Source organism: Anoplophora glabripennis, unplaced genomic scaffold (assembly GCF_000390285.2).
Source record: "Anoplophora glabripennis isolate ALB-LARVAE unplaced genomic scaffold, Agla_2.0 scaffold529, whole genome shotgun sequence".
Classification (NCBI taxonomy): domain Eukaryota; kingdom Metazoa; phylum Arthropoda; class Insecta; order Coleoptera; family Cerambycidae; genus Anoplophora; species Anoplophora glabripennis.
Window position 1 is genome coordinate 89,502 of NW_019416645.1, and position 16,449 is coordinate 105,950.

The 16,449-nt window shown below is 31.7% G+C and overlaps 2 protein-coding genes across 3 annotated transcripts in view; one reads left to right on the forward strand and one right to left on the reverse strand.

The window, feature by feature from the left end:
- LOC108909647 (flotillin-2) overlaps window positions 1-16,449 on the reverse strand; it is a 309,055-nt gene that overhangs the window by 89,255 nt on the left and 203,351 nt on the right. The gene's annotated exons all lie outside the window — the stretch shown is intronic.
- On the forward strand, window positions 4,066-10,440 carry LOC108909651. Of its 2 annotated transcripts, none has more exons than XM_018714041.2 (2): window positions 4,066-4,343; window positions 9,783-10,440. In XM_018714041.2, the coding sequence occupies exons 1-2, from the start codon at window positions 4,312-4,314 to the stop codon at window positions 10,171-10,173; spliced, it is 423 nt and encodes a 140-aa protein (XP_018569557.1). In that variant the 5' UTR covers window positions 4,066-4,311; the 3' UTR covers window positions 10,174-10,440. The 2 variants fall into 2 exon arrangements, with proteins under 2 accessions (XP_018569557.1, XP_018569558.1); XM_018714042.2 differs by lacking the exon at window positions 4,066-4,343 and adding an exon at window positions 5,569-5,725.

Consider the following 16,449-nt stretch of genomic DNA (forward strand, 5'->3'; position numbering starts at 1 on the left):
TGTTTTCGTAGTAGCTGTAGTCGCCCAGGTGCATCGAGTGTACGAAGTGGTCGGTTATATGTCAAATACTAACCTGGCGAGCTTGAACCTGAACTTGGCAACGCTGTTCCTTTAGCCGACAACTGTTCGTGACATTACGTTACAAAATTTTCCGAGCATCCGGGCATCGGCAGGGCAGCCCTCGTAGCGGGAGTTATGGGTTGATTTCCTTCATTTTTAAAAGTCGAGTAAAAAATTTTTTTTTCCGATTTTCTGTCTTTATTAAGCTTTCCGAATACGTGGTTAAAATTAATGACATTATGACTGAATCACCCTGTATTTAGGTTCCTTTATATAAACACTATATGTATCTATTTATATATTTATGTGAAAAGATTTCTCTTATCAGTTTAGACGTTTTAGATTTAATTTAAGGAAGGAATGTGGAAACATAGTCACTAGCTTTTAATATATTTTTTATGGAATTTGAAACACCTACTTGCTCATGACAAATGTATATATTAGTTTTAGTCGTACAAATATAGGTATTGACGTTTTTTATTTTTTGTTTTGTACAAACATCTTTTCAAGTAAGTAATTTCAATTTACTTTTAATATAATATAAGGAACTGTATGTAGTGAGGAGAAGAGATTGGTCTTTGTAATATATTTTTTATAATAAATATTATACTCATTGGAATATGTTTATGTGTTTACTGTACAACCAGTATATACATATACTGGTTGAAATCAAGAAATCCAAATGCAGTACAATTAACAGTTTATACACGGTGCAGCTAATGTATTCAGTGTTGCCTAACCATAATACATCCATACTTTATTTACATCAGAATAGGAATACATTTTACATAGTACAGTAGGCCTGTGCGATTCGCGGAATAACAAATCGATTTTCAATTTGTCAAAAAAATCGATTCGTATCGCTTAATCGAATTGTATAATTGTATTTGAATCGAACCGAATCGATTAATTCTGTGCAATAAATCTATATATCGATTCGAATTATTTGTATTTTTTTTTAATAGATCCAAATTGAAATATTGTATGGCTGATCAACTAAATTGAATCGGGTTGAGTTAAAATATATTTGAATGAATGAGGCGTGGAAAATAATATATATTGATTCGATTCGATTTGCATTTTTGAATCAAACAAGATAGGAGATGAAGGAATATTTAATTGTAATAAAGCAATAAAACATCAATGTGTTTGTTACCAAACATATAGGCAAATAAATAGACACCTAACTTAGGTATTTGGTAGGTAGTGCAATTAGAAACAACAGTGATTTAAACTTATGACAGTAAGTTTATTTTACTGTCAAAAGTTTAAAACAATCGCTAACTCACTAATTTTTAAGTTAACATTAGCCGGAGAAAGAAACCTATTTATTCTTTTTGATAATTATTCACAGGCAAATAAAAAGTTATTAGACATTTAGATAGAAAAATCTGGTCTTAATAAATTTGAATGCAATATAGGTACCAGTATATATAAAGTAAATAAAGAATCGAGCAATTTTAATCTATACATAAATGTTTATATTCGATTCAAATTGATATTCCAATTCGATTTTTTGATAAATGGATTCTAATCGATATACCAATTTGCAGGCCTACTACCGATTCGATTCGACATTTCGACTCGATTCCACAATTCAATTCGATACGACATCACGGTTCGATATTCCGATTCAATTTTTTCTACGATTCGATGAATTGATACTAAAATAAAATCGATTCGAATCGATATATCGATTTTTTTGCCTAGGCCTATAGTACAGACATTAACTTGAAGTCTGTGTTTCCCACCGATTTTAAATCTGATTCTAACGAAATTCATATTAAATATTCTATTTGTGTTTGTATAGTAATCAGCCAAATTTCTCTGCGTTCTTGCTGCACGGGGTGTCCCAGAAAACCACATGTCTCATCAAAAGCAATAATTACTGTTTAATATTTTTCTCCAAAAATCTCTTAACTTTTAAGATAACACATACATTTATTTTCATTTTAAACTTTTGTTAGTTTAACGAACCTGTGGGCTTCACGAAAAGCATTCACTATTTATTTTGTAAAACGCATAAAACGCAATCACATCTATTTGTACTTTTTACACTTGACACAGAGTTTAGTAAAAAAATTAAGACAGCGACTTATTGCATGAAATGTTCGCGTATCTTACGCGATATTTCTTTAATCCATAGGCGGCGCACACTGTATTATTTTGAGAGGGGTGTGCCAAAATAAAATATCTCGACTTAGAATTAAGGTAGAAAAATGAACCAGGAGTCAAATGAAAGCTTAGGTAATGTAGATTTCAGGAAAACTATCATTGTAACGAATTTTTATGATATCACCTTCAAATGACCTTGTCAAAGTTGATAGAATCCGAAATTTTCATGAATTTTCTTGTTTTAGCCAGCCAAATATATATATATTTTTCTTCTAATAAATGAACTTTGTATAATTTGGCACGACAAATCCAAATCCGTCATCATCATTTTTCTAATGGTCGAAACATGCCCCACAGTCGGCCCTTTAACACAATTTTCAGTATTATAAACTGCGAAAATTGTTTATTATAATGCCATAGATTGAAATAATAGCTAAATTTCACAAGAAAATATATTTTTTATATCCATGCTTACCCTATGAAATGCGTTTTTTGTCATTTTCTTGTGAAATTTTCAAGCTATGAAATTATAACAAACAATTTTCGCAGTTTATAATGCTAAAAATTGTGTTAAAAATTATAGACAAATTTTGATGACCATTTGGATTTATCGTGGCAAATGATATAAAAAAAAACAAAATTTTCGGCTGGCTAAAATAAGAAAATTCATGAAAATTTCCGATTCTATCAACTGTGACAAGGTTATTTGAAGGTCAGACCATAAAAATTTGTTACAATGATAACTTTCCCAAAATATACATTACCTAAGCTTTCATTTGACTCCCGGTTCATTTTTCTACCTCAACTCTAAGTCGAAATATTTGATTGTGGCACACCCCTTCTCAAAATAGTGCGACGTGTTGGGTTAAAATTTTGGCACTTATTTCTGGAACACATACATTTGTATAATGTTGGCACAATTGAGTTGGTATGCAAACAAATTGATACAAAAAGCAAGTTAATATTTCATCTTACGTCAAATATCCTAGAAAATGTGAATAATTTGAAATGTTTATGGATTCTTTAAGGCGTAATTGGAAAGTAATATATATACAGATGTATAGAGAATATACAAGCAGTAGGCGCACCGTAGAATAATAAACTTTTAGACACACCAAATAGTAGCCACTATTCGACCAAAACAGACAACTAATATGATCCACCTTTCACTACCATTTAAGTCTGCAAATTTAAGCAGAGGTAAAAAGAAAGTTCAACAATTGCATAACTATTCGGTATTCCAAAAGCATTGGAGAGAGTTCCTCTATATTTATATATCTAAGGTGGTGCAATGTTTAAATGGCTTTGTTTCATACATAACTCATCATAACTAATACAAGTATCTAGGGTGTTTGCAAAAACTTTCTAGGCATCACTTTTTTCATCATTTTTTTAATTGTCATGTTTGGTTTATATAAATGGTACATTTGACTACATAATTCAAAAGAGCAAATTTAGAAAAGGAAGCCACTGGATACGGGATAGATTAATTAAAAAAACCTGCCGTATATATAATCCTAAACGATTTCTTCTTAGATGTTAATGAACTTGAAGGACCAGATTATTCACGCAACAGTAACCACAACCGCTGCACAAACCTGATCGAAAACGATAGGAAACATAAATCTTTACGCCACTTACCGTTGGATATTTTCGATCTTGTTCGATGGACCGTAAAAACCAAAATGACTCCTCTAATTAAGTGTTAAACGGTGACAATAGAATTAGTAGATAAGTTCGCAGAATAAATGAATTACTCCTTAATCTTGAGGATCCTTTTTATTATATCAGTATTACAATATGTTTTAATTAACTATTTCCACAAGTGCTCGGCACACAATAGGAAAGGAAACAATACGTTTGAATCATATTCTTACTCGGTAAATTTGTAATTGCATCACTGTGTTTGAGTATATTCTCGCTGCGTAGTAACGGGTGGATTTACAAAAATAACTTTCACTTCGCATAGAAAAAATGTACTTGCTTTGATGTTTATGTATGAACGGTCCCAGGCATAGTAGTTTCTGAAGGAACAATTCGAGTAGAAGCGGCCAAAACGACACGAACTTGTGGTGTGGTACGTGCGTGAATAATGTTTTTGTGTGAACCAAGTCCAAGTAGGTGTTTCGGTAGCAGATGCAGGTCCTTTTCATGAGGAGTTTTCGAAGGTATAATGTACTTTAAGTGTTAAATAAGTTGCTAAACTGCTAAAAAATAAATTATTTAGATTCAAAAATGCATAATCTATAGCTAGAGAAACAATATGGATTACATTTGAAAAATTGTAAACAAACAATATTTTAAACATACACTCAATATAGTTAATGGTGATTTCTTTGATATTTCTTAATATAAGATGATCCCCAAGTTAAAATCTACACTTACAGATTTTTTTTTAATGAACATCGTACCTTACACATCATCGTGTATAATTTCTGGTTATTAAACTAGTTTCAGAGACGATAACTTTGCGACATATTTTACCACCCTCGGTAACTACAAATCGCAATCATTCTGGATGGCTGTTCAAGAGGAATTCTTCCATCTCGCAACACCACAGCAGCCTCGATTGCCATACCGAGGTCCGCGTAATGACCTTCAAACTAGCGGCAATGTAAGCGCAAACTTGAACGCGTCGTGTTACTTTTCTTTTTCGTTTAAGGCGTTGTGCCTCCAATTACTTTCACTCATAGAGAGAGAGAAACCGACGTCATGTGTTTGATTTAACAATTATTGCGCGAGCTCTCTAGAATTATTTCAATATCTACGTCTACCGAATTTCTTATCATTCAATTTTAGTACAAACATAAAATGGCATAGCTACATAGGGAAAAGGGTGGTATTTTTTCTGCTGTATCGCGCCGACGAACCGGCAATTTTCTTTTTGTGAACTTTTTTATTGAAAAAAATATCGTGAATGTACCAATTGGATGATTTAAGTGCAGCATCTGCTTGAAATGCCTGGAACTTTTAGGATAGCCTATACTGATAAAAATTACATTATACAACTTACTAAGCTAATGTAATTTTACACCTTTTGTGAAATTTCCACAAAATAAAAATTTACATTTTCGATATATGTATATTTATGACACCTAAAACGTAATTTTACTATGAAACAGGAAACCTACATAGTTTTTAAGTTTTTTTTTTTGACTAGTAGTAATTTCGATTGAAAATTACACGTAATAGGGAACGTTTTTAAAGGGATTTCACGGGAATAACGGCGGCATCCGCAGTGCAACTTCCACACGGTAAAACGGGTCCCCATCCCTATCCTGCCCGCTTTCCATTTAACAGTTTCAACCTGCGCGATCGACGCGTCTCAAGACTTCAGCGATTGCACTCACCCGACGGGCAGTTTGATAAAATTTCTCCGGAGAACGCTGGCACCTCTACGACCGAGTCAAAATCAAGGGAACGGCTCGAATTTTTACGCGGTCGAAAAATTTCACATGCGTCCGTTTTGTGCAGTGCCTTGTGTTGTGAGGAAGAATTTGAGAAATCAGGCAACATGATCTGCAAACAGGATAACACCGACCTCAACAAGGTGAACTGTAAATACACGACATTATAATTTAAATGTGGTTAATTTTTAATTTTGGGTAACAAAATTTCCTTTTTTTTTTTAAAAAAAATAAAAAAAAACGGACGTTGAACCGTCACTTAGGTTTGTAAAACAAAACCTAAACTAATATAGGACATTAACAGATGCCTGCTATCCTTTTCGTAAAGATTATATCACACATCCTGCAACAAACCGATAGCATATTGTTAATTTAATATTAAAATTAACGGGTAGCTTCCTGCTGCATAAAAACTTCAATTTTCCGATTAAAATGGAAAAATTTTGATCGTTTGTTTAACAATAACGACAGTCTCTTTTATTTATACAATTGCAACGCAAAAAGAAATTGCAAGGAAAGTAACAAAGCGTGCCATTTCGCTGGCAGTGGAAAACGTAAACTAATTAAATTACTATAATTTAGTATTATCGCATACAACTTGGGATCTGCGTAATTATCGTTACGGACAGCACAAGAAGTAGCTGCAAATAAAGTGTTATTATTTATTTACAACATGTAACATCTAGTGGAAGTTGAAAGAGTAATATTTTTTATTATAATAATCGTAATATTGCGGGGACAAACACATTTAAGAAAAAGTTTAAATTTGACGAAATAATCTTTGAAAATAATATTATTCGTTCGCAAAACAATTAATGGTATTGCCCAAGCATATGCCCTAGTTGTGAAACTGAAGATACATTTTGAAACAATACTTCACACTTTTATGTAATCAATTATAATTTGATTTGATACTGTTTGCCAACACTTCTATTAACTCATTTCTTGGACATCTCCATGTGAATGCTGTTGTAATATAGGCGAGTCGTTTCAAATGTTTGAGGAAGTCAGTTCTAAACGAAATTACTACTATCAATTCAAATTACATGAACACGGACGTATAAAAATTTGTAATAGTATTTTCATGAGCCCACGTCGATACCGTGGAAGAACCTTGATCTAGTTAAAGCCTAGAAAACATGTTTAGAAAATTGTATTAAGTTTATTTCCTTCAAAGTAGCTGTCGTGAAATATTACATTATATATGTGTATGCTAAATGGTTTCATCATAATATGCGTGATCATAAGTTTCATAACAGAAAGAATGTTGAGTGACGTTCAGATAATATCCTATTATAGATAGGTCCAAATGTTTATTACGCCTACCAGCTTTCACAATTTCTGTATATTCTGTTGGAATTTTATATAATATGCATAAACAATGAATATGGCAATTATAAGCAAATATGTACCTACTACAACATTTGCTATACTATTTACTAGAAATACCTATTAATTTACTTCAAAATGCTGATTAAATATCACAGAACTGAACCACTAGGGTATTTGTAAACAAAAAAAGACCTTCAAAAGATGTAATTTTTTTATTTTGTAGGCTTCCGCTAGACAAACTATTAAAAAAACTATGAAATCATCTCCGATTAAAAATCCATAACAGAATTATGCAAAATGAATTTTTGTTATGAACCACAATCGATGCCGTTTTTGTTTTTATTTATCTTAATTAACAGATTAAAAATAAATGTCAAGGTTTCCCATAATGGAAATCAACTAAATCCGAATATTAGAATTTGCTGCAAGTTACCCCATCTGTAAATTATAAACACAGATGGCTTATGGCTGTGTATATGTATACAGATCCATAACAGACATAGAAAAAATTGACTGCTATTAAAAGGCCCTCTTTCTGCACCAATTGGTACTACTGGGAAATTCAAATACCACGACAAGGAGGAGAGCGTCACAATCATCTCTGAAAAGAGTAATCTCTTAATTTAAGTTTGAGAGTTCAGAATAATTGTTGTAAGCTTCACGATAATTCAAAGCAACAATATACATACTTATAAATTAAATTTCACCAAATTCTGTGACATTGAAATTTAGAAATTAAGAGACAATTTATTACAACTTAAATATTTTTATGGAGAAGGACTTTCTGGTATCCGCAAATATAATTATTGTGATATGCCATAAAATGTGCTGAGTTGTTTTGGTGGTATCATAAATGAAAATTCGCTATTATTATTGGACGAAAATGTTATTAATGTCATACATATTAAAAAGAACTGCAGATATACACAATATTTAAAGAGTGTGTATAATTTAAATTATACAATCTATTGTTAGCTCTAGTATTTTTCTTTATTGCAAATCAAACAATGTTCTTCGATACCAGACATATAGGTATGCAAAAGATATCTAACTAACCCCTAACTACTGATATCGCTTTATGGACTACATACCCAACTAGCATTGAATTTAGCTGTTTTTACATGTTGGTCTTTGCCAAGGGTAAAGCTAGAAGAACAAAAATGCAAGATATATATTTGAATGATTTAACAATTTCATTATTTCAGGTACCTACGTGTTTATATATTTATTACATTTAGGCATATCATTTTCAGTTTTTATTTTAGATAATTATTTACTACCTATATAAAAATTGCTAAATTTGTTTGAATTAGCCTTATACTTTTAAGTAAAATTTGTACATAGTGTATATTGGGTGTTCCATATCACAATCAAATTTTGTATTCATTTGATGTGAACACACGATGTACATATACACAAAAGATGACATTAAATGCGATATAGAAGCTGAGAAAACGCAGGGCATAAATGACAACAAAGCTTTAATAACACATTAATAGCGTAATTCTGCAAATTTAAATACCTCTAATGGAAAGAAAGTCGAGTTTCTTGACGACTTAAATAGCAGTTTCTAAGAAAACTAGCATGCATTGTCCAAGAGGTTGTGTCTCTTCTGCTAAATATCTAGACAAGTTCGCAGTCAGGCCAGCATTGTTTTCGTCTCGCGTACATGCAAGCAAGAATAACGAAAAATGCATGTCACACGTACCGGTATAATCACTTTCACGCGGGCAAACGAATTTTTGTTAAGTAACCGTCAAATTTCAAACGGAGATGATACTTTCACTGAGACATGCAATAGATTAAACATGTTTAAATTTTTAATTAGCGGATCAGCACGGGATTATGACAATGATTATTATTAGGCGCATAAATAACAAAAATCTTTTATCCAGTTTTAATATATTGTTTTAATGTACGTAGATTTAAAAAACCACAATCTGCATACCTTATAAATGTCAAGGAATTCAACGTCGTTTTGTACTTCTTAATATCATCGTATATTGCAAGTTATTTAGTTTGTTAGGACGAGTCTTTCAGTCGATGCGACATAGCCCACAGTCAAATGCGATTGTAAGTAACAACAATAATATATTATTTCACTAAAATCGTATAGTTACCATATCATCGACTGACGATTATGGACTTTCTATTTCAGAGATCAGCGAACACCATATGTCAGACGTGTGTATTTTTTTAAATTATCGCTATACGCCATTTAACTTCTAACAGCTGATCACTTGGTTCAGGTGGATGAACGTTAAAATTTTTCAAGTAGTGTAAATGAAAAGTTAGCGATGAAGGAATAGTTTTAAGCCAGTGAAAAAACCATTGAATTTTACTATGTTAGTGCCTTCTCGTTAGTCAATTAGGTCTTTCGCTATGCATAAATGATTTCATTTACCGTGAAGGACTTTTTTAAATTTATTTCGGATCTATCAGGTACAGCGGTATGAAACGTCGAAAGGGATCAGATACAATTTATACAGCAATTTGTTCGACCAGTACAGGCACAACAGATTATGTTGCAATTAGCTAATAAACTATCAAGGTATTTTTTATTTGTGTAAGTTTGAATAACTTGGAACACCAGAAACAGATGAATGTATAAATTCTAAGTAAAATGTCCATATTCTATCATTTTTCCATTTGATTTTTTTGGTGAATCTGGAATTTAAATCGATTACGTAGTTGGTACATATAATATTTGTTGGAAAGTTAACAGAAATAAGAGAAGTATTCTTTAATTCTGCAGAATTTAATGGAAAAATATACAAAACAATTTTTTTTTTCGGTCAATTTATCGAATTGCAGTAATTTCAACCGAAAATTACCATTTTTTTGCACTAAAAAAGTCTAATTTTTCAGTTTCCTCGCCGTGCCGATTAGAAGGGCGATGGGCAGATCAGATCCTAGACCAGACAGGCAGAAGGATCCTAGCGACGACGACAAGATCAAAGACAAGTATAAGACTGAGCTGATAATCCGCCCCAGGTGCAAGGAAGTCATCAAGCAGGCGTACAACACAACCCCCGTGGCCAAAAATTCACCGAAGAACCAGGACAAAAAGAAGGACGACCACACGTCAGACAGGCGGACGGACGACTCTCCCCAGTTCGAGTACATAAAGAAGAACCTGTGCATAAAGACCTGCATAGGCAACGGGGAGGTACTGAGATTCCAGGTGAAGAAGGTCACCATAAGGAACTACACCCCCAAGATATTGAACCAGGAAATAAATATGGGGATGTGGATGTGAGCAAAAGCGTTATTGTCTCGTTTCTCCAGTGCAAATATCCCGTGTTAAATATATAATCTAGTGTGCAGTATTGCAGCGTTAAAAATGTCGATGTTGGCGGCTATAGGACAAGTAGCCAACCTCGCAGTGGGCCTAACTGCCAACCCTTTGACGATTATAGGGCTGGTGCCGATCTTCGCCGCCGGTTTGGCTTACATGAGGTATCTGTCCGTAGATCCTGAAACGCATCCTACGAACGTAAGACACGTAAGTGATGAGTTTTTCCATTTTTAGCAGTTACAAAATTGGAACACCATTAACAATAATTTATATACAAGGTGTTAACGAAATACGTACTCAAAATTGGAGAGTATGTAAAACATGTCGAAATATGATGAAAACCTTGGTAGAGTTTTTGTCAGTGGCGGCCCCTAACTCAGGAAACAGGTTTTATCTCATAATTTCAAAACGGTTAAATATTATTAAATCACAAAATTTTGGGGTTGTTTTACTATTTATATGCTTAATAGTCGGTATAATATATAAATCAAAATTTGTTACAGGGGCCTAAGAACATGCGGGATCATGGGGCAAATTTTACATTTTTTTTGTACGCAATTTTTTCTACTTGCTGAACCGATAATATGAAAAATTATCACATTTTGTATAAAAAAGGTATCTACTCTTGTTAGATTTTAATAGCATGAGCCGTTTTCTGGTAAAATCTATTTCAATAATTCATTACCTACTTGCTCAAAAATTCTTACTGCAAAATTAAATGTATCAAATTGTGCCAATTTGGGAAAAATGGTAAATGTGTAATGTTTTGTCCCGATAGTCGTAAATTCATATAATACGAGTAATATTCGATTTTCTGCAAATAAAGACATCTGCTTTTCTTTTGGTATTAATACTAGTCATTTAATGGCGAGTCTATTGTACTAAGTAGTAGATAAAACTGAATGTTATCAAAAATAAATTAGAAAATTTCACAATAGTATTTTTCAGCCAATTAAAGGCCTGTATTTTGTAGCGTTACTATAGCAACTAAGAAAATTTCCGGAAATTTTTCTCTTCCTTGGGGTAACGAGCATGAAATTACACTGGAAATTTTTTGACATTTATAAATAAAATGACATTTATATTTAACTTCAAATTTATTCTATCATAATATAATAAGTACCTACAAATCATTTATAAATAATTATTTACCATGTATGTACTTTTAGTAGTTTTAATTAAAGCGTCCAAATATTGCTGAAATTCCTCAGCCACGTCTTCTTTTCTTAATGGGGAATAAACAAGCACACATTCACTAAAATTTATAAAATATCTATGTTTCAAAAAATAATTGGCTGAAAAATACTATTGTGAAATTTTCTTACCGAATACCACTCTAGCTTCAATTAAAAACTGGAAATTTTTTCTTGCACAAGAATATTTTTTAGAAAATTCGTGTGCTCGAAAAAATTTCCAGTAATAATTGAAGCTCTAGTGGTATTATAAGTGAAAATTATATAACAATACAGATACAACTAATTTAAGTACATCATGATATACAATAATGCTGTAACTGAGTTTATGTAGGTATAAAAACTACATATTTTCAATTAAATAAAGAATTTTATCAACACATGTAGACGACATTTTTGCAATTTGGCCTTTTCCCATTGAAGAACTACATACCTTTTTATCTAGATAATATCAATAACAAGGAACCAACAATTAAATTTACTTTACTTTGAAAATAGAAAACAGTAATTACTGTAATTTTTCACATTTAATTCAACCTATCGGCGATCGCATTATCTCCAGTGTAAACGTAACGGTTTGTCATTGTTCATTATAAACGAATAATTAATATTGCGCTAAGATTTTCAGTCGACGGTACTAATTGCAAACATTTATGAAGGTTCTACGTATTCTCCGATACGGCACAAGTGAATTTATTTAACCTGTAGTATAAAGTGTGACGTCATAATAAATACAGAACAACAAAATATATTCGTATTCGTTCTGCTATCAACCATCCTTTATCTTTATACTAATATACGAGTATACAACTGTGATAGTTTTTTTTACATAAAATGGGGAATAGTAATAATATAATAGTATATTATGTTACTAGGAGTAGAAGGCGATCATTATGTGTTGAGCCCAAAAGTTTGCTCGCCGAGGCGTTAGCCGAGGCTGAGCAAATTGGGCAAAACACATAATGAGCCTTCCACTCCGAGTGACATATACTATTTTTTCTTCAAGCGTGAATATAAAAAATTACTAATTTTGAAAATTTATAGCGGATAACGCGATGTTCAATCTCAGCACAAAATAAAATCAGTAGGTAGGTAATACTATTTATTTTATACATTTTATACATTTTATTGATTAATTAAACATGACAGTTTTAACCACTTTATTCATGAATAAAAAAACAAATGTAACAATTATTTTTCTTTAATTTGAATTAAACGAATAAACATCTAAATTACCTACATGTCTATCATCAAACTTTATTTATTAACATGAATATTAAATGTGCAATTTTGTATGGTACAGTTGTTGATATTTAAAGCGCTGCTGGCTGTCTTTTTTTCAAAGTTTACAGTTCTGTCGTTGAATACGTTACTTGTAATAAGGTTCTCAGTTTCAGTGTTAACAATTGTACCATTATTAACAGAAAAGTCTTCGATTAAATTATTTTCAGGATCAATATTTACAGTTTCGCTTGATGTACTTGGTTCATTATACTCTAATGGGTTTAATATTTTCATCGCTATCTGTTTCTTATTGTTTACAGAATCTTCAATGTATCCTTCAGCGACGCTGGTAGATTTCCATCCACCATGTCGCTTTAGGGTTGTAATGTCTCCACCATTATCAACTAAGATAGTTGCCGAGGTTCTTCTAAGGCAATGCCCNATTTTTTATTATAATAATCGTAATATTGCGGGGACAAACACATTTAAGAAAAAGTTTAAATTTGACGAAATAATCTTTGAAAATAATATTATTATTTCGCAAAACAATTAATGGTATTGCCCAAGCATATGCCCTAGTTGTGAAACTGAAGATACATTTTGAAACAATACTTCACACTTTTATGTAATCAATTATAATTTGATTTGATACTGTTTGCCAACACCTCTATTAACTCATTTCTTGGACATCTCCATGTGAATGCTGTTGTAATATAGGCGAGTCGTTTCAAATGTTTGAGGAAGTCAGTTCTAAACGAAATTACTACTATCCATTCAAATTATATGAACACGGACGTATAAAAATTTGTAATAGTATTTTCATGAGCCCACGTCGATACCGTGGAAGAACCTTGATCTAGTTAAAGCCTAGAAAACATGTTTAGAAAATTGTATTAAGTTTATTTCCTTCAAAGTAGCTGTCGTGAAATATTACATTATATATGTGTATGCTAAATGGTTTCATCATAATATGCGTGATCATAAGTTTCATAACAGAAAGAATGTTGAGTGACGTTCAGATAATATCCTATTATAGATAGGTCCAAATGTTTATTACGCCTACCAGCTTTCACAATTTCTGTATATTCTGTTGGAATTTTATATAATATGCATAAACAATGAATATGGCAATTATAAGCAAATATGTACCTACTACAACATTTGCTATACTATTTACTAGAAATACCTATTAATTTACTTCAAAATGCTGATTAAATATCACAGAACTGAACCACTAGGGTATTTGTAAACAAAAAAAGACCTTCAAAAGATGTAATTTTTTTATTTTGTAGGCTTCCGCTAGACAAACTATTAAAAAAACTATGAAATCATCTCCGATTAAAAATCCATAACAGAATTATGCAAAATGAATTTTTGTTATGAACCACAATCGATGCCGTTTTTGTTTTTATTTATCTTAATTAACAGATTAAAAATAAATGTCAAGGTTTCCCATAATGGAAATCAACTAAATCCGAATATTAGAATTTGCTGCAAGTTACCCCATCTGTAAATTATAAACACAGATGGCTTATGGCTGTGTATATGTATACAGATCCATAACAGACATAGAAAAAATTGACTGCTATTAAAAGGCCCTCTTTCTGCACCAATTGGTACTACTGGGAAATTCAAATACCACGACAAGGAGGAGAGCGTCACAATCATCTCTGAAAAGAGTAATCTCTTAATTTAAGTTTGAGAGTTCAGAATAATTGTTGTAAGCTTCACGATAATTCAAAGCAACAATATACATACTTATAAATTAAATTTCACCAAATTCTGTGACATTGAAATTTAGAAATTAAGAGACAATTTATTACAACTTAAATATTTTTATGGAGAAGGACTTTCTGGTATCCGCAAATATAATTATTGTGATATGCCATAAAATGTGCTGAGTTGTTTTGGTGGTATCATAAATGAAAATTCGCTATTATTATTGGACGAAAATGTTATTAATGTCATACATATTAAAAAGAACTGCAGATATACACAATATTTAAAGAGTGTGTATAATTTAAATTATACAATCTATTGTTAGCTCTAGTATTTTTCTTTATTGCAAATCAAACAATGTTCTTCGATACCAGACATATAGGTATGCAAAAGATATCTAACTAACCCCTAACTACTGATATCGCTTTATGGACTACATACCCAACTAGCATTGAATTTAGCTGTTTTTACATGTTGGTCTTTGCCAAGGGTAAAGCTAGAAGAACAAAAATGCAAGATATATATTTGAATGATTTAACAATTTCATTATTTCAGGTACCTACGTGTTTATATATTTATTACATTTAGGCATATCATTTTCAGTTTTTATTTTAGATAATTATTTACTACCTATATAAAAATTGCTAAATTTGTTTGAATTAGCCTTATACTTTTAAGTAAAATTTGTACATAGTGTATATTGGGTGTTCCATATCACAATCAAATTTTGTATTCATTTGATGTGAACACACGATGTACATATACACAAAAGATGACATTAAATGCGATATAGAAGCTGAGAAAACGCAGGGCATAAATGACAACAAAGCTTTAATAACACATTAATAGCGTAATTCTGCAAATTTAAATACCTCTAATGGAAAGAAAGTCGAGTTTCTTGACGACTTAAATAGCAGTTTCTAAGAAAACTAGCATGCATTGTCCAAGAGGTTGTGTCTCTTCTGCTAAATATCTAGACAAGTTCGCAGTCAGGCCAGCATTGTTTTCGTCTCGCGTACATGCAAGCAAGAATAACGAAAAATGCATGTCACACGTACCGGTATAATCACTTTCACGCGGGCAAACGAATTTTTGTTAAGTAACCGTCAAATTTCAAACGGAGATGATACTTTCACTGAGACATGCAATAGATTAAACATGTTTAAATTTTTAATTAGCGGATCAGCACGGGATTATGACAATGATTATTATTAGGCGCATAAATAACAAAAATCTTTTATCCAGTTTTAATATATTGTTTTAATGTACGTAGATTTAAAAAACCACAATCTGCATACCTTATAAATGTCAAGGAATTCAACGTCGTTTTGTACTTCTTAATATCATCGTATATTGCAAGTTATTTAGTTTGTTAGGACGAGTCTTTCAGTCGATGCGACATAGCCGACAGTCAAATGCGATTGTAAGTAACAACAATAATATATTATTTCACTAAAATCGTATAGTTACCATATCATCGACTGACGATTATGGACTTTCTATTTCAGAGATCAGCGAACACCATATGTCAGACGTGTGTATTTTTTTAAATTATCGCTATACGCCATTTAACTTCTAACAGCTGATCACTTGGTTCAGGTGGATGAACGTTAAAATTTTTCAAGTAGTGTAAATGAAAAGTTAGCGATGAAGGAATAGTTTTAAGCCAGTGAAAAAACCATTGAATTTTACTATGTTAGTGCCTTCTCGTTAGTCAATTAGGTCTTTCGCTATGCATAAATGATTTCATTTACCGTGAAGGACTTTTTTAAATTTATTTCGGATCTATCAGGTACAGCGGTATGAAACGTCGAAAGGGATCAGATACAATTTATACAGCAATTTGTTCGACCAGTACAGGCACAACAGATTATGTTGCAATTAGCTAATAAACTATCAAGGTATTTTTTATTTGTGCATGTCAGTTTGAATAACTTGGAACACCAGAAACAGATGAATGTATAAATTCTAAGTAAAATGTCCATATTCTATCATTTTTCCATTTGATTTTTTTGGTGAATCTGGAATTTAAATCGATTACGTAGTTGGTACATATAATATTTGTTGGAAAGTTAACAGAAATAAGAGAAGTATTCTTTAA

Coding starts and splice junctions, on each gene's coding strand:
- LOC108909651 (XM_018714041.2), top strand. CDS start 4,312: ATGCAGGTCCTTTTCATGAGGAGTTTTCGAAG. Junction 4,344..9,782: donor TTCATGAGGAGTTTTCGAAG/GTATAATGTACT, acceptor CTAATTTTTCAG/TTTCCTCGCCGTGCCGATTA.